At 33.1% G+C, this 22,676-nt stretch overlaps 1 protein-coding gene across 1 annotated transcript in view; it reads right to left on the reverse strand.

Annotated features, from left to right (window-relative positions):
* The window catches only part of LOC115219701 (diacylglycerol kinase zeta-like), a 545,273-nt gene that overhangs the window by 351,353 nt on the left and 171,244 nt on the right, over positions 1-22,676 (reverse strand). Inside the window, exon 3 of the mRNA XM_029789877.2 lies at positions 18,310-18,393. Coding sequence (XP_029645737.1) covers positions 18,310-18,393 — 84 coding nt within the window. The remainder of the gene's footprint in view (positions 1-18,309; positions 18,394-22,676) is intronic.

Raw genomic sequence — 22,676 nt, forward strand, 5'->3', positions numbered from 1 at the left:
CACACACACACACACATATATATATATATATATATATATACACACACACATACTTAGACATATTATACACACAAATACACATTTACTCAAACATTTATATATAATAGCATCATTGAATTCCAGTATTATATGAAAACATGTTGTCCTTGGGAAAACGATTTACTTTGTTTGGAAAGAGGTGTGGTTTGGCAACAGGAAGAGTGACCAGCCATCGAAAATATACCTGAATAGACACCATCCAACACATGCAAGCATAGAAAAGTGGATGTTATGATGACGATGACGATGATACAACATATGTCATTGGTCGAAAAATTATGCAGGCACGGAGGAAAAATTGCATTTGAAATGAGAATTCGAGGTTTATCGTATTTATTAAAACTTGAACATTTCACTAACATTAGTCCATGTACCACATCTCTGATCAGAGCATGCCCGACCCCTGTGTTGCTAATTTCCCTTGCACTTGCTGTATGTTTTTTGAACCAGTTACCCACCACCAAAAAGATATACCACAGAGGATTGGAGTGGAACACAAAATTGTGAATAAACTGGTTACAAGTGGAGATGCCACCATCTCTGCAGTACATTTGCCTAAGTTGGATGAATGTTTTGAGAAATATATTTAGTCATATAAACTCTGCTAAAAAAGAGGAATCTCAGAATTATTTCAGTTTATGAATCAGAGCTGTCCAAAATAATAGTTTCAGATTTTGGCACGAGGCCAGCAATTTTAAAGGAGGGGCTTAGTTTGATTACATTAACATCAGTGCTTATTTTACTGACCCTGAAGGAATGAGCAGCAATGTTGACCTTGGTGAGTTTGAACTCAGAATGCAAAGAGCTGGAAGAAATGCTGTTAAGCATTTTGTACGAGGAACTAACAATTCTGCCAGGTTACTGATAAAATAATAAAATTTAATGAATCATTTTTTTTTTTATATCAACAACTAACGATTGACAACTTGAGATGTTTCACCTTTATATGAAGTTACAGAGAGGTGCTATGCTTCCCTGAGGAAGCTTTAAAAATAAGAGAGAGAAATCAATATGTATCCAGTGTTGTCTTACATTCTTGCTAATGAGAAAAACAATGAACATGGATTGATATTATATAATTTTTTTTTTGTTTTACCTTATGTGTGAATATACTCTGGGTGTTTAATAGATTAATTAATAAATTATTAAATATGCTTTCATCGGCATAACTACCTAATTATTAGAAAAAAAATACCCAAATAAATAAAAGCACATTCAAGAAATAATTAACCTGTTTAGTATTGAACGTATGGTTTGAGCTGAAGAATCAATTAGTAGAGTCAGGTGTCTATATAAGCAGAACTACAAGTGGCATCAGTCAACAACTATATCAACAACAACAACAACAACATGACTATAGAAAATGTTGAATTCACAACTACGTTTCTAGACATATATTAAGTGCTACTATATCCTGCTAAAATATATATAAATATGTATCAAAATGTTTTCCAAAAATAGTTTGTCAGAGAGCATCTATTTTGATGTCTCCCACCTTACTGCCTCCCACCGCCAACATCCCCCACCACTTATCAAAGAAACCTACACAGACTGTCAACAACATCGCAATCTACTAGTGCTTTTATTCTGTACTAAAGTATCTGTGTACATGTGTAAATGTATGCACACACACGCATATGTACGTATGTGTAATGCGGGTCTCTTAAGTGAGATGTATTTTTTATGTTTTGCTTTATTTTTCAATTATTATTATTGTTATCATTATTATTATTATTATTATTATTATTATTATTATTATTATTATTATTATTATTGTTGTTATTAATATTATTATTATTATCATCACCATATAAAATAAAATGTCAACTTCAATAGACAGTATGCTTCTCTAGAAGTTTTACAACCCTTGTCAACACAAGCTTTCAGTAAGAAGTTTATTTCTTTTGTCCTTTTAGTATTTAAGTGCACTTTCTTTCAATCTCCTTGTAAACGTTGACAATAAATCTGAACTCAATAGATCTGAATGAGTAAACGAAGTGGTAAGGCACTTTGTACAGTATGACTTTTAATATATTGTCCAGTGTAGTGAAATGTCCCATAACATGATTAGAGAACCACTTCATCTCAATTCTATCAGTGTTTTAACTTGCTTTTGTAGTAGACATATTTATAACAAACCAACAAAGAAACATCTGTATGGAGCCACTTCTTGCAGTACAAGAAATAGCAGCCATAACTAGCATAAATCCCCCACCCCAACCACCATGAATAAAAGGAGATACTGGATAAAAAAATTAAAAGATAAGATGGTTACAACAAAGAAAAGTTTCATGAAATGTCAGCTTAATCAGAGCAAATACAGTACCAGGTTGTAACAACAAAAATGACACAGAGACACATAAGATATGTGTAATAAAAAAGAAAGAAAATGATAGAATGGCTAGAGTAGCTTTTGTCAGAGAGGGTATAGCTAAATTTGATGATTTATATGTCTCCTTTCTTACAGGAACAGCTTGGTTTATTGGTGAACAATCAATGTGCTGGAAAGCAAAAACATCAAAGTTGTAGTTGGGAAAAAGTTAGCTGAGGATAGAAAGCCATCTGAATAAAGGAAAAGAGTTATCCGTATGATGATAATTTGTGATGGGTATCAAAATGCCAACATCATGACTGCTGCTCAATGCTCTGTGAAATTTGCAAAGGCTGTAAGATGTGACATGGACAAATCTCACATTTCATGAAAACCAAGTTCTCTCAGACTCTGATGGTGTTTGGGTGTGTCTCCAGTGAGGACGATGTTATGCCACTCCACATCTTTGAAGCTGTTGGAGACTGTGGTCAAACTTTGGCTGGAAGTGACGTGATTGTTATTGGAAGGCCATTTGTATGGCGACAGGATCTGGCTCCTTGCCATATCTCCAGAAAGAGTCAGAAGTGGGTGCCGGAGAATTTCTATGACTCCACCAGCCCCAATTTCTAGCTTCTTAATTCCTCTGATTCTAATCCCATGAATTACTATGTGTGGGACATGATTGAGAAAGACACCAACTGCTTTGATTGCAACATCAAGGCTGAGCAGATGACCAAGGTCAAGGAGGAATTCAAAGATCTCAGGCAAACATTAAAGTATGCATGTGCCATGTTCTGGAACCATCTTGAGGCTGTGGTGGAACCTGAGACGCCATAATTTAGTTGACACTTTTTGAATTTTTTAACTATTTTTATTTTGGAATGTGATATTGTGTTTTTTTCCCACTTTATGCAAACTGTCAAATTTAGCTCGAACACTTTGCCGGTTTGCTCAATCTAGGCTGATATGGAGTTAAAACAACAACACATTCCAGATCAAATGTGTATTGTTAATTTAAAATCTTAATAGCTACACATTGAAATAACTCAGTTTCAAAATTAACTAAATGCTCATTTTGAAAGATCAACACAAAAATAACAAAAAAACTAAAAAGTTATCTGCCTAATAAATGCATGCACAATGATACTAAACACATTTTTGTACACTCAGACATGATAAGACCTCCAACACTGTAGAAATATTCTCAAGAGAACAACACTCTCCTCATAAACAGAATGTGTGAAAACATATTGAGCTATGAATGACATCATCAGCCACAAACACTATAAAGCTTTTTACAACCCTTTAAAAACAGTTGTTCTTATATATAAAGGTGGCAAACAGTAAACATTTTGGTGTGTGCAAGATAACAATCTCTAAGTGCACTGCTTGCTTTAGCAGTAATCATCTGTAACTTGGGGCTTATTCTTCCCTTCTCTGAGAAGTCAGAGAGGCTCCACAAGAAGAGAAAAGAAAAACAAACAAACAAACAAAACAAAAAAAATCATAGGTGTTGTCCTTCTGATTAAGCACCTAAAAAATTCTCTTGTTAGTTCATTCCTATTACATTTCTATGTCATTTCAGATATCTTCTACATTGGTTCATACACTTTCCTGTTATTTGCACTAATTTTCCCTTCCATCAAATTTAACTCCTCCATTTCTAATTATTACATTTTTCTCTGATTTCATTGTCCAAGTTTTACTTCTTCAAACCTGATGCCCACACACACACAATCAAATAATGTACCTTTTAAATAGACTGTTTCTGAAAGCCACTTTGAAAGAAAGTCATCATGTAATAACAACTGTGCCACAAGAACTATAACATTTTGTTACTTGATTAACAAAACTTTGCTACTTTACAATCCACTTAAATGTCTGAAAAGACCACATGCTTCAGTTCTTCATTGTATATACTGTCTATTACACAAATTGTTGGAAGTATGGCATCCACAAACCGTAGTATTCTTCTTATAACAATGCGGACATGTTTTGCTCAAATTGTCTGCTGTTTGCTGACTGAATTATATAAGCTGTATTAGTATATTCTCAACACACTTCTCATTAATTACAATTCCTCTCCCTACACCACTTTTTCTTTTTTTTTTGCATATTTGAGTAAAGATATGAATATTTTGTCAATGTAATATTTTCTGAAACAGCCAGTGCATCCAAATGTTAACATTGGTATATGACAGCTGGCATATTCTACAAGCAGTCCATGATTACTTTACCATAGTCACTGTCAAAGAAATGTTTCATGTACTGAATTTATATCTCAATACAGGTGAAAGTACTCAATAAATCATCTGGCCATTTAATGCTGCTCATAGTTTTAGCATAATGAACATTCAAGAAACCGTTTTGACAATGTACCAGCGCTAATGCACTTTCAATATTCCATTTATCTAAAAGAAAACAGTTGTCTTTCCTATGTCACAATGGATAATAATAGCAACGACTTTCCTCCAGGCAATTTTCAATAATTCATTAAAAATAATGACATAGAGCATATTGAAACCACTGTTTAATATACAAGCATACAACACATACACACACACACATATACATATATATACATACACTTACAAACACACACACATATGTATACATACACATACTCACAGATACACATGAATACATACATATACACACATACATACACATATACACACACACACATTAGTGCTTAATTAAGTAAACTCCTTTCAGAAGACATTAAGCATGCTCCTTTATATATCTCATTCAGTTACGAGACCAACTTAAAGTCTATACTTAAATGACATGGGAAAATTCTGAATATTTTAATGTTTCTGAAAACATTTTAAAAATCATTCTTAGATCAGGAAGTAGCATAATATTTTAGTTGTTGCCAGTTTATAAATTTAATACAAACAATATTTAATTATAAACAACTGTTTGTTAATGTTGATACACGGTATTGTGCAATATCAGCATTTTTAACGAATAACCGTCTGAGCCAACAACTGAATGACTCCCCAGGTATTGAGTACACTTTGCTCATAGGAAAAATTTTGCTTGCTTTCAAATATGAAAGTGTCTGAGGCCAACAGTTTTAAGGGGAAGGGGTAAGTAAATACTATTGACTCCAGCACTCTCCAGAAATTTGAAAAGGAAAGTTTCCCTCACCCTTATGGCCAGAACAGTAATTTCTATACAAATTGCAAGTCAATGAATTAAAAAAATTAAGTATTCCTTATTTTTATTATCCTAGATTCAACCCACCAGTTCATATGCCTTTGTGATTTGACCCTAGAACAAAACAAGGTTATCTGCCCCTTCTATACAATCATACAACTTGTTAGATATAGTATCTGTATTTTTAAATCTTACATTAGATGACATATCATCTTAGCTCTCTAACGAAATATGTAGCATTAGTATCTCACAAATTATATTTATGAAATATATATAAAAAAAGGCAAGAAACTAAAGTATCATCATTACCATCACCATCATCATCATCATCATCACCATTTAATATCTGTTGTTCATGGTGGCACAAGTTGATCAGTTCAACTAGAGCTGACAAGCCAGAAGGCTTTGCTAAGCTACAATGTCTGCTTTGGCATAGTTTCTACAGCTAGGTGCCCTTCCTAATCCCAACACAACTTTACAGTGAATACTGGGTACTTTTTTTTCCCTACTCTTGGCACAAGTGGGGCCACCAAGTAACTAGAAAGAACTGGAAAGACTAAGCAGGAAAATGAAAGAAAGAGCTACTGAAAAGACCATAAACCCCAGTTTCCAAAGCTCTGGAGGAGGCAAGAGAAATCCCTTTTGTGCCTATTATTAGAAATAGAAAAGCAAACAACACATTCCCTAACAGCACTTGTGAAGAGTACTACACCATCATTATGTGATGAGGAAGAAATAACCTCAGTAGATGAAAACTTAGAAAATGTTTGAAAAAAATATTAAAGGAAAAGGAGAAAGGATCTCAAAAAAGGAAAAGTTAACACAAAATAACAAAAATAGGTAAGCAGGATCGAATTTGGAAAGTAATGCGTTAGAGTTCTACACTATTGAATATCTCAAAAAATGCTTACTGACCACACCCAACCTAACCAATAATATTTCATGCTTGATTTCCTTTTAATTAAATTATTTTAATTATTATTGTGCTTTAATCATCCTCTTTTTTTATTTCCATGCAAATATATGAACTTGAGGGATCTCTCCACCCTTTCATATTTATAAACTTGTCTTTTATACATCACTTTTCCGTGTGATCCTATTGAAATGGTTCCTATTTTTGTATCTCTTTGAGCCCTTGTGACTAATTCAGAAAAGATTTATTTTATTATATCTGTATATATAAAAGGCAGGATGTGTGTGTGTGTACGTGAATGTAATTTATGCATGTCCACAAATTGGCACGCATGTTGCTCCAGTTTTAAGAGGACATTCGTCATGATCCTAGCTGTATTTTTGTCAACTTATTTTTACCAGAGGCACCAGCAAATAGCAGTAAAATTAAATTTTCAACCAAAACTTTTAACAATTTTCAAGTCGGAGAAATCACCATTGTTTGCAAACAGGAGTTAAGTCCCCTTCGAGCAACAGGTAAGTTTTTGTTAAGACTTTTGTTGCTGTTTTTCCATCGAGGAAAAAAGTGTTTTGTTGATATACGGGCAACATACACACAAAGATGTATGCAATAGGTGTGCGTACGTGTGTGTGTTTTGCCCATATATATATGTATATATATATATATGTATATATATATGTATATATATATGTATTCATATATATGTATATATATATATGTATATATATATATGTATATATATATATATATATATACATGTATATATATATATATATATATGTAAGGGGTAAAGACCCCCTTCGGTCATGAGTGACCATGGGTTTGCACCTAGAGAGTTACCCTCTGAGGCACAAGTCTGGGCAAGGTTGTTTTATGGAAGACCAGTAGTCGCCCATGCATACCAGCCTCCCCTCTCCACGCCACCAGTGTTATCCAAGGGAAAGACAAAGGTCGATACAGCTTGGCACCAGTGACGTCGCAACTCATTTCTACAGCTGAGTGAACTGGAGCAACCTGAAATAAAGTGTCTTGCTCAAGAACACAACACGCAGCCCGGTCCGGGATTCGAGCTCACAACCTCACGATCGTAAGCTCGACGCTCTAACCACTGAGCCATGCGCCTCCATGTATATATATATATATATATATATATATATATATGTATATATATATATATATATATATATGTATATATATATATATATGTATATATAATATATGTATATATGTAAATATATGTGTATATATATATATATATATATATATACTCTTTTACTCTTTTATTTGTTTCAGTCATTTGACTGCGGCCATGCTGGAGCACATATATATATACATATATATATATATATACATATATATACATATATATATACACTATATATACATATATATATACACATATATATATATATATATATATACACATATATATATACATATATATATATACACATATATATACATATATATATGTATATATAAAGCAATTTCAATAGATTTCACCCAAATTTGACGTCGATGTTACTTAGTTTGGTTTGAAATAAAGAACTTGATTAGCTTAATAATTCTAACTTAATCCTGAGCAAAGTAAGGTTTTACTGCTAGTCAATAATAAAAATAACCATTATTATTATCACCATCATCATTATCATTAGCATTTAATTCTTGTATTTGCTATATCAAATTATATTGAGTATTGGCAGGCATTTTTTAAGAGTCACTTCTCATATTTCTGCTTGTGTGGGAGGATGATGTATAACAATTGATTCTACACAGTAGTATATTATCTGCCTTTCATATATAGTCTATCTAAAAGTACATTTCATTTTACTTTTGTTCTTTCAGATGAGGGATAGCAAAGTATTTATTTCGTTGTTTGCATCTACATACTCCTTCACACAGTTACTCATATCATCAATTTAAGGTTGTCTTGTTTTAGTAACATTGTAGGATTTTCTACTGGGTTTTTCTCTTGTATCTCTAAATGTACTTAGTTTTGGCTAGGACACAGCATCTAGTAAGTAAGTATTCTAATACTGAATGGATTTTCTATTTCCTTCTTTAGGAAAATTTTCATAGCTGTCTTGTTAAAAGATACCAAGCTTGTTGTACTGCATGTTATCAATACCTCAGTTTCAATTTTCAAGCTGGAGCTGGTTAACTGCAGTTGCTTATCAGATGTCTAGTTTTTGTCTCCTGATATTTCTAAATTATTTTTCTGTTTCTTTCTGCTGTTGTTTTTAATTGGTGTGTTCTATTGGCATTTTTATTTCCTCTAAGAACTTTACTGCCTCTTTACACATAGGATTTAGATTTCCATATTTATAAAATATAGCTGCAGAAATAACCATGAGGCTAAGAATCTGACTTTGAAAAGTATGTGGTTCTGGGTTTGATCCAACTGTGGAACACCTTTTTTTTTTTTCATGTCCAGGAGAACACAGTCCAACAGGCCGTTTTTGTTCTAAAACAGCATAATATGAATTAAGGGCAATTTAGCTACTATTTGTAGTAGTTTGCTTTATCTGTATAAGATTTGGTCCCCTTTTCAAGAATTTTGCATGTTTGTAACATCCAGTGAGGTTCAATTTCTTTCATTGTCAGAGCAAGTTGTTACATAACCGTAAGAGTTTCTTTGATAAAATTTTGTTACTTTAATTTAATACCAATCTCACAGAAGTATTGTTGGTGATTTTAATGTTCATTTATCCTTGCTCACATGGGTCAGATGCAATTCATTGAGGCACAGTCTCCATGTCTACTATATCCTTCCTGTCACCAGCACTCACCTGTTTCTGAGCCAAGTAATACTTGTCCATATCCAGGTGTGTTTTTCACTGAAGATTGGAAACAAATAACATTGTTTGTATGATGATGGCAGCTGCCTACAACCATCATGTGATGCCATGACAAGGACACACATACACACACATATCTGCAGCAGGCTTCCTTCAAATTCTACCAACCAAATCCACTCACAAGTCTTTGACTGTCTGAAGCTATAGTAGAAGATATTTGCCCAAAGTACCACACAGTGGTACTGAACCTGAACCCACATGATTGGGAAGCAATTTTCTAAACCACAAGGCCACTAATGCTATATTTAGTGGTAGATTAAAGGTCTTGTAGTATTTAGTTAGATCCTTTTACGATTTAAGTTCAAAATCTAGCTGAAGTCAATTTGGCATCTCATTCTTCCAGCTTCGATAAAATATAGTATCAGTCCAGTACAGGACTTAATACAATCAACTTTCACAAATTTGTTGCTTAGCACTAATTTTGGGAATCTATAGTCACATGCCTTCAGAAGAGTATATGTCTTAGAGTAAATCCCAATCAATAAAACACAATATCTAATTTTTATTTTAATCTTGGGAAACTTCACAAAAGGAAAATGTTGCAAGCAAATATAAACATTCTTATAATGAGATTGCAACAAAAACTGAAATCATTTATATTTATTAGAAACAATACTTACTTGTTTGCTAATTTTGATACACAGTCATGCAGTGTTTTTAAATGACAGTCATTTGATGCAGAAAGTGAGCCTTTAGAAATTCCAGAAATAGTTATGAAATCTCTTTCAAATTACATGCTACCACTTAAAAGAAATAAACAAACAAACAAAAAAATGGATAATGAAGCCCTGGGTATAATTATGTTCAAATAACAGTTGGGATGGTCAAAGAAAGAAGGTCTTTTATCATAAGTATGTTCAACCCAGACTGACAAAGATGTGAAAGAGCTCAACAACAACAACAATAACAATTAATGTCCATTGTTAAAGACACTGATTATATAAAATCAGACAAGAAACCAAACGTGATATGCTGCTACTCTGAATTTCTCAAGTTTCCTTTTGTTTTACTTTTAATGGGCAATTCAATTCTAAACCTTATCATAACTAAATTTCTAAGAATAACATAATTTTATTGTGACTTTAAAAAAATACCCTAAATGCTTAAAATGCTAAAAAAACATGGTTAATATTTTATTTTCTAAAGCAAGTGTAAATAAAATATTTTATTTTTACATAATGATATAATTGTATAACTGAAAATGTCAGCCAAGTCCTGTTGGATCACTATCAATTTCTTTTGATTTACATTCACTCTAAGTATTTTTCTGTAATAATTCATAACAATTATTCATTTAGTAAAAGTCTTAATTACTACCAAGTGCATAAATGTACTGATTGAGTCATGTATAATTAAAATCTTTGCACTACTAGTGTTACAGCTATCAACAGTAATTAGATAAGCAGACAACATTCACCTGTTGCAGCCTAAATAGAGAAAGGTATCTGGTCAAGAACTGCCAAGTTAAATTACATGAATAAATGTACTGACAGTAAGAGATCTCTCTTGCTTTGGACACAAAACATATTCAAAGCTAAATTAGTTTTACTAATAACAAAGACAAACTTTCAGTTTACATGGCTAATAAATTACCTAAGATTTACGAATATTTAATCACGGTTTCACCTATCCAGGATCAAAAAATCAAGTCTATAGAATCTATTGATAAGATCAGCAGAAATTCTTGTAATCATATTTTCTTTAATGTTATTTACAAAAATTAATATATGCTGTGGCAAGATAGAAAACATACATTTGTAAACTAGAATCAAAAGGACATTTTTGATCTTCTAAGCATCAAAAAGAACTGGAAAGTCAATATTTATTGAAAGTATTGATGAATATCTCTGAATGTCAGCCAAATTTTGTCATGTATACTTCCTGTTATTTTAAGAAAAATAAATGAAATGTAAAATTATGTTTATATAGCTGTGCGTATCATTTCACTTGTTAAACCAACACAAAAATATTTGCAGAGAATGTCTTTTAGTTTAAATAACATTTTTATTATCTTCTTTCAGCCAAGATACTAGAAAGTCACTGGAAATGGGAAAAGGGAAATGTCACAAACAAAAATTTTGTGAAAATATAAAACAAAACATTTGACTGAAATGGTAATTGCGATCATCAAGATAATTTGGAATTATTTCATGGTTAAGAAGTTTGCATTACAATTATGTGGCTTCAGGTTCAGTCACACAGCATCACACCTAGGGCAAGTGGCTTTTACTATAACCTTGGGCTTATCAGTGTCTTGTGAGTAAATATGGTATACGAAAGCTGTAGAAAGCCAACTGTATATATGTGAGCAGGTGTATGTATGTGTATGTGTACACACACACACACACACACACACACACACACATGCATATAGATTTCTGAATCTGAAGTTTTTCTTGTGAAAGATAAATTCAGTATATCAATAAACAAAATATTCTACAATCTGTATTGAGCTCTCCTCCCACATTTGTTCAGTGCAATTCAACATTTGTGTGTGTGTGTGTGTGTAAGTGAAGGCATGTAACCTAGAGTTTGTATGTGCAGTTCCTGACCATAAAGCTGCAGGTTCAATTCCTGAGCAAGCCACTTTTTTCATGTTGCTGCCATCTACTCATCTAAGAATGAAAACTAGCCAAGCACTGCAGCAGTTCTTGCTTTCTCCAGCAATGTGAATGTGCCACTGGGACCAAAGTGTGGGAGAGTGGAGAGTTTGTCTCTCTCCATTGGTGGCTACAAAGGCACCTATAACAATGAAAACATGGAATATATTTGTAGGTGATGGCCACTTCTTGTTTTATGTGTATGTGCGTGTGTATGTGTGCATATAAATGGGATGGATGTTGACAACCCATGGTTCTGCCTCTGTGGAAAGGAGGATGTTGTTTCTGTGTACCTTATTTGGAAAATGAGGATGATGACAGGAACAGCTGTAAAATCCTGTTTCAAATATATCACCATTTGACCCATGCTCACATGAGAAAAGCAAGGCAGGTGTTAAATGAATGAACAAACGAATGAAAGAATGCTTCATTTGTGAATTAATATGGGTATTAAAATAGGTCTTGAAGTTAGGATTGTGGTGTTTTAATAATTAAGACCAGAGCTGAGAAGACAAGAAGTTCAATCCTGGTATATAGTTACCAGTTTATTTTGCTGGTCTGGCATCAAAGAATGGGGGGTGATAACAAAGGTGTATAAATAAATAATAAGCAGAAATTGGAAAGCTGTTGGCACGAAATTTACATCAATTTTGAAGCCAACCAGGATGTGAGAAGTTTTGTCTATTTGAAATGAGTAGGGACATGATCAGGAAAGCTAATATTAATCGTTGAGTTTGCAGCTGTGCTATGTAGACCTGTTAGACAAACAACAATACTCAACACTTTCTTAAGTCAAAACAACAAACAAATAAAATGAATACACACACACACAACAACAACAACAATGAAAACTAATAAATAAACTAACTTATCAAATAACTAATTTATGTAAATGGAAAGAATATAGATATATTAGGATTTGTTATCAGAGTTGTATGTGTTTGCTTTCACACATACTAAACTGCGTCTGATTTAAATCTTTTTTTATTTCTTTATTTCTGTTTTTTTTTTTCCATGAATATCATTCTAGAAGAAAGCATTTATTCTCTGAAACAGCTAATATAACAACCAATTATAAGAACTTTATCTCATAATACACATATTATACATAAATATATAGATATGTGCTTGCACATAAATACAAGCATGCATATGCTTGCACAGTGAAGGTGTGTACTTGAAAGGTTAGAGCAGCCATGGGCAACCATTTTTGAGAAGAGGGCTGCATGAGACATAGCACATCATCAAACAGGCTACACTAGTAATAAAAAAGAAATAGACGAAGAAATTCAAAGTAATTTTTCATAGGCATGTCATCCAAAAAGTCCCACAGACTGCATGCATCCTGCTGGCCTCAGTTTGCCCATAACTGGGTTAGTGTGTTGACCTCGTGACTGTAAGGTGATGTGCTTGATTCATGGACCAGGAAGCACATGGTGTGCTTAAACAAGGCCCTTCATTTTACATTGGTTCAAGCTATTCAGATGAGAAAAAGGGTACCAGCACACTGTTGGCACAACCTTGTCTACTTCCAACTGCTACATCCTCAATGCTCCAGAGATCATGGATGAAAGGCTCTAGAATAGTGGTGTGGTTCCCAACCTTTTTACTACTAAGGACCCCTTTTATTTAAATGAGTTTTCCTGTGGACCCCTTTTACTATGCTTATCCTTATGTGTGTATATATATATATATATATATATATATATATATATATATATATATATATGCCATGATAGATCGTTAGCCACTACACACATTTTTTTTTCTCTCCTTGTTTTTTCTGTGTCCCTTTCTGTAGAAGAGCATAGGCTCGAAACATAAAAGACTTTTTCTATTCCTGAGTGTTATACTAATACATCTGTTTGTTTTGTACATCACCTGTCTTCATCTTTTGTTTTTTTCGTAAATTCTCCCTATATACATATGAAATTTTGAATTTAGTTCACAGACCCCAGTACTACCTTTGCAGGCCACTAGGAGTCTGTAGATCACAGGTTGGGAATCACTACTCTAGAAAGTGACCATGTCAGTTACTGACAACAGAAGCACCTACTACAATTAGCAAAAGCATAGTATGAGCTACCAAGTCATTCTTGCTCACAAATGAAGGCTACATATGATGTGCATGCGCATATAATCATTAGATTAGCTCTTATATATCATCATAATCATCATCATTTAATATGTCCATTATCCATGCTAGCATGAATTGGATGGTTTGACAAGGATCCAATGAGTTGAAGGACTGCATCATACTCCAGTGTATGCTTTGGTATGATTTCTAGGGCTGGATATTCTTCCTAATGACAATCACTTTACAGTGTATACTGGGTGCATTTCTCCATGCCACCAGCATGAAAAGATGTGTGTGTGTGTGTGTGTGTGTATGTGTGTGTGTGTGTGTGTGTGTGTGTGTGTGCGTGTGTGTGGGTGTCTGGGGAGAATAAAGGAGAAATAGCAGCACACACAAGTCTCTTCAGAGCAACCATACTCTAGGATATGCCAATACATAGTAATAGAGAGGTCAAGGCTAATAGGTTGGATATTGTTGTCAGGGACCACCAAGAGAAAATACTTTCTAATCAACATATCAGTCCCAACAGATGACAATGTATCTCTAAAAGAAACAGAGAAACTCTTGAAATATGAAGATCTAGAAATAGTGATAATGTAAATGAGGGGCTTGAAGACAGAACTAATCTCGACAATTAATAATAGGTGCATTAAAAGATATACAAATGCATAAGCAAAATACCAGGACTTATGGCCGTTGCCAGCCCCGCCTGGCACCTGTGCAGGTGGCATGTAAAAAGCACCCACTACACTCACGGAGTGGTTGGCGTTAGGAAGGGCATCCAGCTGTAGAAACATTGCCAGATTAGACTGGAGCCTGGTGCAGCCTTCTGGCTTCCCAGAACCCCGGTCGAACCGTCCAACCCATGCTAGCATGGAGAACGGACGTTAAACGACGATGATGATGATGATGATGAATATTTATAACATACAGAAAACAGCACTGCTAAGCACTACACACATCCTATGTAAATCACTTTCAATAAGTAGAAATAACAACACCAAAACAAACCACAGCACATACCAAGGCACACAGAGCTGTGCTCGGTAGTGCAGTGAAAGCACATGATAAAAATAAAACTAGTGAATGATAATAATGATAAAAGTTATTATTTATTATTATTATTGCTATTACAATTATAGACATCACACAGTATACAATATCATGATTGAAGATATTGTATCGACCGGGGGTTTATATTGTTTGTCAAGTCACAACAAGGACCTCAGACAGACTGCTTTACACAATATGTGTGCAGTTCCAAGTAATGCCAACTTTTGTAATACATCTAGATTGTAGGGTATTTCTAAGGTTTTCAGATGTTTTTTCAGATTGGGTGGTATTGAACCCAATGCTCCGATAACAACAGGGATAACCTTTATGTTAGACTCTCGTAGCTGTCACATCTTAGTGATCTCAATTTTGGGGTTCCCATATTTATCAACCTTTTCTCTTTCTATCATGATGATGTGTTGATCTCCTGGCATTGCTATGTTGATTATTAGGCCCTCTTGTTTGTCCCTCCTAAAGGTTATTATATCTGGCTTTTGGTGCTCTAACACTTTGTCTGTCTAGGAATCCAAGCCCCAGAGGATTTTAGCTTATTATTATTATCATCATCATTATTATTATTATTAATATTATTATTATTATTATTATTATTATTAATATTATTATTATTATTATTATTAATATTATTATTATTATTATTATTATCATTACTAATATTAAGACAGTGAAGTAGGCGTATCATAAGCATGTTGGACAAATTGCTTAGTGGCCTTTCTTCAGTCTATTTAGATTCTAAGTTCAAATTCCACCAGGGTTAGCTGTACCTTTCATCCTTTAGGGGTCAGAAAAATAAGTACTGGTTGAGCACTAGGATCACTGTAATTGACTACCCTGCCAAACAGAACTTCAGGCCTTATGCTGATAGCAAAAAGGATTATTATTGTTGTTATTAGCAAGGTGGCAGGATTGTCAGAATGTTGGACAGAATACTTGCCAGTATTTCTTCTGGATCTTAATCTCAGCTCAAATTGTGCTGAGATCAGTTTTGCTTTTCATCTTTTTGGAGCCTATAGAATAACGTACCACTTACGTATTGGGGATGATGTAATTGAGTAACCTCTCCCACTAAAAACTACTAGCCATGTACCAAAATTCGAAACTATTATAATCACTATTGTAACTCACATCAAAGAAGAAAATTTCTCACTATCAAAATGTAAAAAACTTTCCAACAAACAACAGAACCACCAGCAGTGATTATTTTACAAGCATAAATAACTTTTTATCTGATATTTTTTTCTACAAAAATAATGCTCGATATTTCTCTCATAGCTATGCTCTTAGTGGATTTGAAATATTTTGCTATTTTTCTTTAGTTTTAGAATTTCAAATATTTTATTCATATTTCTATGCCTCAGAGTAACACAAAGCTCATTATGCTTAGAATTAACAAAAAACTAAAAACAAAGCAAATAAAATGTAATACAAAATAAAATTAGGCATATTATCACATCAATAATAATCTTATTTAATTAAGCTTGTTATTTGACATAGCTGTTATTTCCCTCGTGAACAATAGATAATTTGAAACTTTCAGGAATATTCCTCAGCAAACTGACAACCAAATTGAGTCACACTTAAATCATACTGCAATCTTAAATCATTCTTCCCAAGATCACAGGCTACATACTTTCATATATTTGAATATCAAATTATGTTAAAGAAAAACATACAACAATGGCCTTTGGGTATAACATATTTCTCCAAACTCCCATTATATTTTTTCTCCTATTTGGAAAAGAGAATCTTTCCCGAATATTATAGGATTATTAGACAACCTATGCAAAGTAACAATACGTTTTCTCTGTTTTTATTCATTGACATCACCTTACATATTTTGCCTAACTTCTCACCTACATTTCCCAAAGTCTTTTTCTAATACATTTATAGCCTTTACTTGCACTGCAATGCTTTAAGCAAATTACAATACTCTTAAAAACAAGGTGATTTATTTATAGCAATTTTATTTAAATTCCGACATTGGCATTAACTTGTAGATTCAACAACTTGATTAAATAAAGATAGCTTCCTTCTGTTGCTATTTTTAATAATAAATTATTTGCTTATATCCATGATGGAAACTATCGAGAATAAGTATTGTTTGAAGTAATATTGTTGGACTACTACTACTACAACTGCTACTGCTACTACTACTAATACTACTACTACTACTACTACTACTAATAATAATAATAATGATAATAATAATAATGATAATAATAATAATAATAATAATAATAATAATAACAATAATAATGATAATAATAATAATAAAAGGTGATGCCTCAGCAGATGAAAATCAAATGGAAGGTAAAATCAGAAGCAGAATTAGGCAACAGGTAAAAACAATTTAGTTCCATTAGTAGAACATGGAATCTCTAACATTCTGGTAATTCTAACAGTATTATCTAAAAGAAAGAAAAAAAAATTAAAAGAATTCATTTACTTCAGGTCTAAGGTGTGATACAAATTGAATTATTGTGTAAATTTCTCCTGACTGCATCTGTAATATGTAATATGTATAAAAGTTTTCAAGCAAATCCTAAAAGCTGCTGCAAACTTACCTGTAGATAAAAGTAATTTGAATAAGTAATTAAATAAAAGGAAATAATTATAGATTTTAATTAAATAAATAAAACAACTGGCTGTCATCTTTGAAGACTGATATTTCAAATTCTTCTTCAATTTGAAATTAAAACTTAAATACCTTACAACGAAAGACAATTAAGAAATTACATCTTTTTTTTTTTTTGTTGTGGTGGAAAAGAAAATTTTCAGAATATAATAAGCGTTACATAGAGTGTAAAGTTTCTGATGTCTCACCCAATAAAAATATTTAATAACTTGTGCTTGATTTTCTATACTGGCTTGGGTTGGATGGGTTCCTTCCATCATTACATCTTGCTATTATTTTTTGTAAAGTTCATCATTATCTTCTTCATGAAATCCAACATTCTCAGATGAAAGTTCAAATCTTTTCACAAACAAATAGTATAAAAATTCGAATGTGCATTGAAATACCATTGGGTTGCCAGAATTAACTGAGCATCAGACAAAATACTTTGTGGTATTTAGTTACTACACTTCATGTTCTGAGTTCATATCTCACCCAGTTCGGCTTTTCCTTTCTTCTTTCTAAGGTCAATGGAACAAGCACCAAGCAAAGCACAGGGAAGAGAGGGGGAGTGATATATAATTGACTAAACCACAGAAGGTGGCACTCCAGTATGACCATAATAAAAACTAAAAGTAAAAAAAAAATACTCGAATATACTTACTGTACAGTCTGGATCCATTACGTAACAGCTGTCTCCTGAAGCACTTGTTTCCACCCAAAGATGTTCTGTTGATACTGCGATATCCTACAACATTAATATAAAAAAAAACCTACTATGAAACAATGCAAGGCAGAAGCACATTCTATACAACAAATAAAAAAACATTTCTAATACAAAAATAGAGCTTTCAGATCCAAAGTCAACAGAGTCTGAGTCAAGGTATGCAATATGGCATTCAAGATGTGTTGTTGATGTTGCTTAACCTCAGACTGGTCTTTATTGAGCAGATTTATTATCAAGGGCATTTAAGGTCTGACCATCAAAACTAGTGTGTTATGTTTCCTTTTGTTACAATCTCAAACAGTGTAAGTTGATGAGAGATTGCTACTCTTTCTAATATGTCAAGGAACTACATAGAGGCTCCCTCACTGGTTCACAAAAACATGTAATTTGGGGTGCAGTAGAACACTCAGAACACATTTTGAAGACTGATGATTCAATTTTTTTCCTTGATTTGTTGCTAAAAGTTGAAATTCTGACAATAAAATAAATTTCAGAAATTTCAGATTTTTTTTTCTTTGGTGGAAGGCAATATCAAGAATATAGTGTACATTAGATAACAAATGATATAGAATCTAATTCCCCACCCAATAAAAATATTTAATGGAGTCAAGATGAACTATGTAAGATATAGTGTTGCAGTGGTGTGTATTAATGCAGTGAAGATGAGTTGTGTGAGAAGTAGTGTTGAAGTCAGAACATTCAAGCACAGCAGGGAATGAGTGTATGAACATGGTAAGTGTGGTGCAATGGAGGAGTTAAGATAAGGGAAGTGCAATTCTGAAGTCTGAATGTGTTGTGCACAGCAGGGTGTGGTTGTAAGAATATTAAGTGAAGCAGAGTGCAGAAGTTGAGATGCAGTATTGAATTTAAATGTATTGTGTGAGGCACAGTACACAATATAATGTGTGATACCCAAGACAAAATGCCTTTTTTTTTGTTCAAAGGGTTTATATATTATCAAAGGCAGAGATGAAGACACATGTGCCAGAAATGGCCTCAGCTTTTTGTGATTTATCAGAACCAGCTAGACTCAGAATTTAGACCTTTGCAGCAGCTATTTCAGTTTGTATATTCATATTTATCAAACCCACACAAGAAATTTAACCCATGTCAGCATGGAACATGGGCATTAAAAGAGGGTGTTGTGAAAGTGTCAAAAAACAATTTAATTTTCAATTTAAAACACTGAAAAATTATGATAGATATGAATATTTAAGACACAGATTTGTTACAAAATATTTAGAGGTCACAGACATTTAAATGAATGTTTATCTTCATCAAAATTAAATCTATTATATTTAAATAAAGAGCTTTACTCAGAAACAGAAATGTAATTTAAGGATGGCTGAATCATGATTAGTTACACCAAAAGCATCAGAAAACCTATTTCCCATAGCTGAGACTTAAGAAAAAGAAATTTAATTTTGATAATGTGTTACTAATTGTAAATATACTGAATACAAGGAAATTATGTACTGATATAGCAGCTAAAAAGATTGCTGGAGATACTGACCTACAGCAATGCATTTCTAGAAATAGTACGTTTATTTCATTAGATGTAATTATTTACTGCAACAAAGAAATACTGATGTTACAGTGATGAGTAAAGTTTGAGCCATTTTCAAATGAGTTCTCGCTGTGTACACAAAACTATCAGCATAGAAATTTCATCCATTACACATTATTCCATGCCACGTTCCTGCCTCTTGTAAAATGTGGCACCAACACAGAACTACTATAACTCCATTTAGATAATGATGCCAAGAAGTTCTTGAGATATAAATGGACTTTAGAATGTTACTGTTACAAACTAAGCACAAAGGACTAAAAAATGAATATGAAAATGCTCTGATATTAAACTTGAACAAGGTTGGATTTTCAATATAAACATATGCACATGGGTGTGTGTGTATGTGTTTGACATACCACCACTAGTTGAAATCAGTGTTGTGCCAAAAAGGTAATTAAGCACTTAAAATAGTACCAGGCTGAAATAAGAATTGGGGTAAACACGAACAACTAAAATTGGGCCTCATGGAGGCAAAGTGGCTGAGTTCCTTTCAAGTGCTGGGCTTCATGGAGGCAATGACCAAGACGTTTGACATTATGTTTTGCTTGAGAAATAGACCCATCAAGCCGAGCAAAATCACAGTTGTGACAGATATCGGTGTCACACAAATTGATGCTCGTGACGGTGGCATGTAAATACGCCCAGGTGTCACATAAATGGTATCCATGTCAGTGGCATGTAAAAAGCACCTATTGCACTCTTAGAGTGGTTGGCATTAGGAAGGGCATCCAGCTGTAGAAAACCATGTCAAATCAGACTGGAGTCTGGTGCAGCTTTCCAGCGTGCCAACCCAGTCAAATCGTCGAACCAATGCTGGCATGGTCAATGGATGTTAAATGATGATGATGATGATGATGATGATGAAGGATGAACATGAAATGAACCCAAGAGAATTTTAACTCAAAGAAGGCTGAATCAAATGATGTATATATTAACCTTTTTCATATCCTATTTCTATTGAAATACACTATTTCCATTTTAGTTAATTTGAAAATAATGAAGAATTAATTAAAATAGCTTTGTTATAATTGAACTGGTGTTTGGAACATAAATTAACAGGATTTTTATGGAAGGTTTTAATTAAGATCAGGTTAAAACTGTAAGTTTGTATCATGGAACCAAGGCGAGTTTTGGGTAAGTTGCTGTCAAAAGGATAAACTTAGAACAGGGTGTACAGAAACAGTAATATATTATTATGTTTCTTGCTGTGTTTTTGTTTTCTTTTTGCATTACATTGCAATTGGTGTGACTTGTTACAATCTGTAACTGCTTTGACACAATAAAAACAAAATGAAACAACTTTTTTTCACAATGTTCACAACATATTAAACCATCAGCACCACACAACAACTGCACTAAATTGTCCCTTCTGAACATTTTCCCCCAGTTCAATTACAGGTTGTAATTAAGGCCATGGATGCTTAATAACCATAAATATTCTTGTAGTATGGTTCAGAAGAAGAAACGACAATTTGCATGGCACAAGGCCGATAGGAAAAATTTATGGTGGAATGAATTTGGCAAAAAATATAGTTTAAGTGAAGGTCATAGTTGGTTATTCATTACGTGATGGGTTCAGGCTTTCAAAGTACAAAAGATTTGAAAATGTGAGTACATGCACATTTTTGTAATAAGAGTATAAAAACCTGGTAGTTTTACACAAGTGGTATGAATATTTTTCATCATATTTAAATATTTCTACTCAGGGAAAAGAAAAATATGCAAGACCAAGATTACAAAGTAGATGCTTGAATAGTATAAAGAAAATCGTTTGATCAATGTAATTAGCAAACTGTGCCTATGGTTGTAGTAGTTATATTCTACTAATTAGAAAGAAATAAAGTTATTAATCATATTAGAAACACAAGAGAAAAATTCCCACCCTGTTATGAACAATAACAAGGTTATGTACTGGGATATATTGATATTACTGTCAGTATGAAATCATAATCTAATTTCTCATATGAGAAAAGAAGTTTTAGCAATCGACTGAATCATAAAAATACAAATATCACAGAAGATTTTTGGAGAATTAGTACAAATTAGAAACACTATTGCCACCACCACCATTCCCATTGGCATTATGGTTGTCATTTTTATGCCTGTTTTCCAATGGTTTAGGTAGATATTTTCTTCAAATTACAATGTCTTGCCATGTACTATAGTAACATTTGGTATCCTGAAACCAGTTTTCACTACTACTTCTTATATGTTTCCTCCTTCTAAAGATTCCTTTCACTTGGCACTCCTTTACCCAACTGTCATCATACACATGTATTCTGTCTGTACCCATGCTGTCTTCTTTCTTCCCTAACACAACCAGTGTTTTTCCTCCCAGCTTATTCCTGCTCTAACATTACACATCCATCAGACTGTACTAACCTCACTTGTTTCCTTTGCACATTCTTCACATTTAATGCCTATATTTCGCTCCTATGTAACATTGTACTTCAACATAACCTTCACTGGAAGACAGAAACCCTCTGTTGTCAGCAAAGGTGATAGTTTGGTTATCGAAAACACTAATTAAACCTTCATAATTTTGTTTAATCTTTAGTCAGACAACTGCTATACTGACAGCATAATTAAACATTAAAACATTCAAGAAACTTGATGAAAGAAACATTTTTGTAGCACTAATTCGATTAATTATAATAATTGTATTATTATTAGAAACTTGTAGTACTAATTACTTTTAAGTAAGCAAACAAGACTGGAAATTAGAAATTAATAA

Source organism: Octopus sinensis, linkage group LG15 (assembly GCF_006345805.1).
Source record: "Octopus sinensis linkage group LG15, ASM634580v1, whole genome shotgun sequence".
NCBI classification, from domain to species: Eukaryota; Metazoa; Mollusca; class Cephalopoda; order Octopoda; family Octopodidae; genus Octopus; species Octopus sinensis.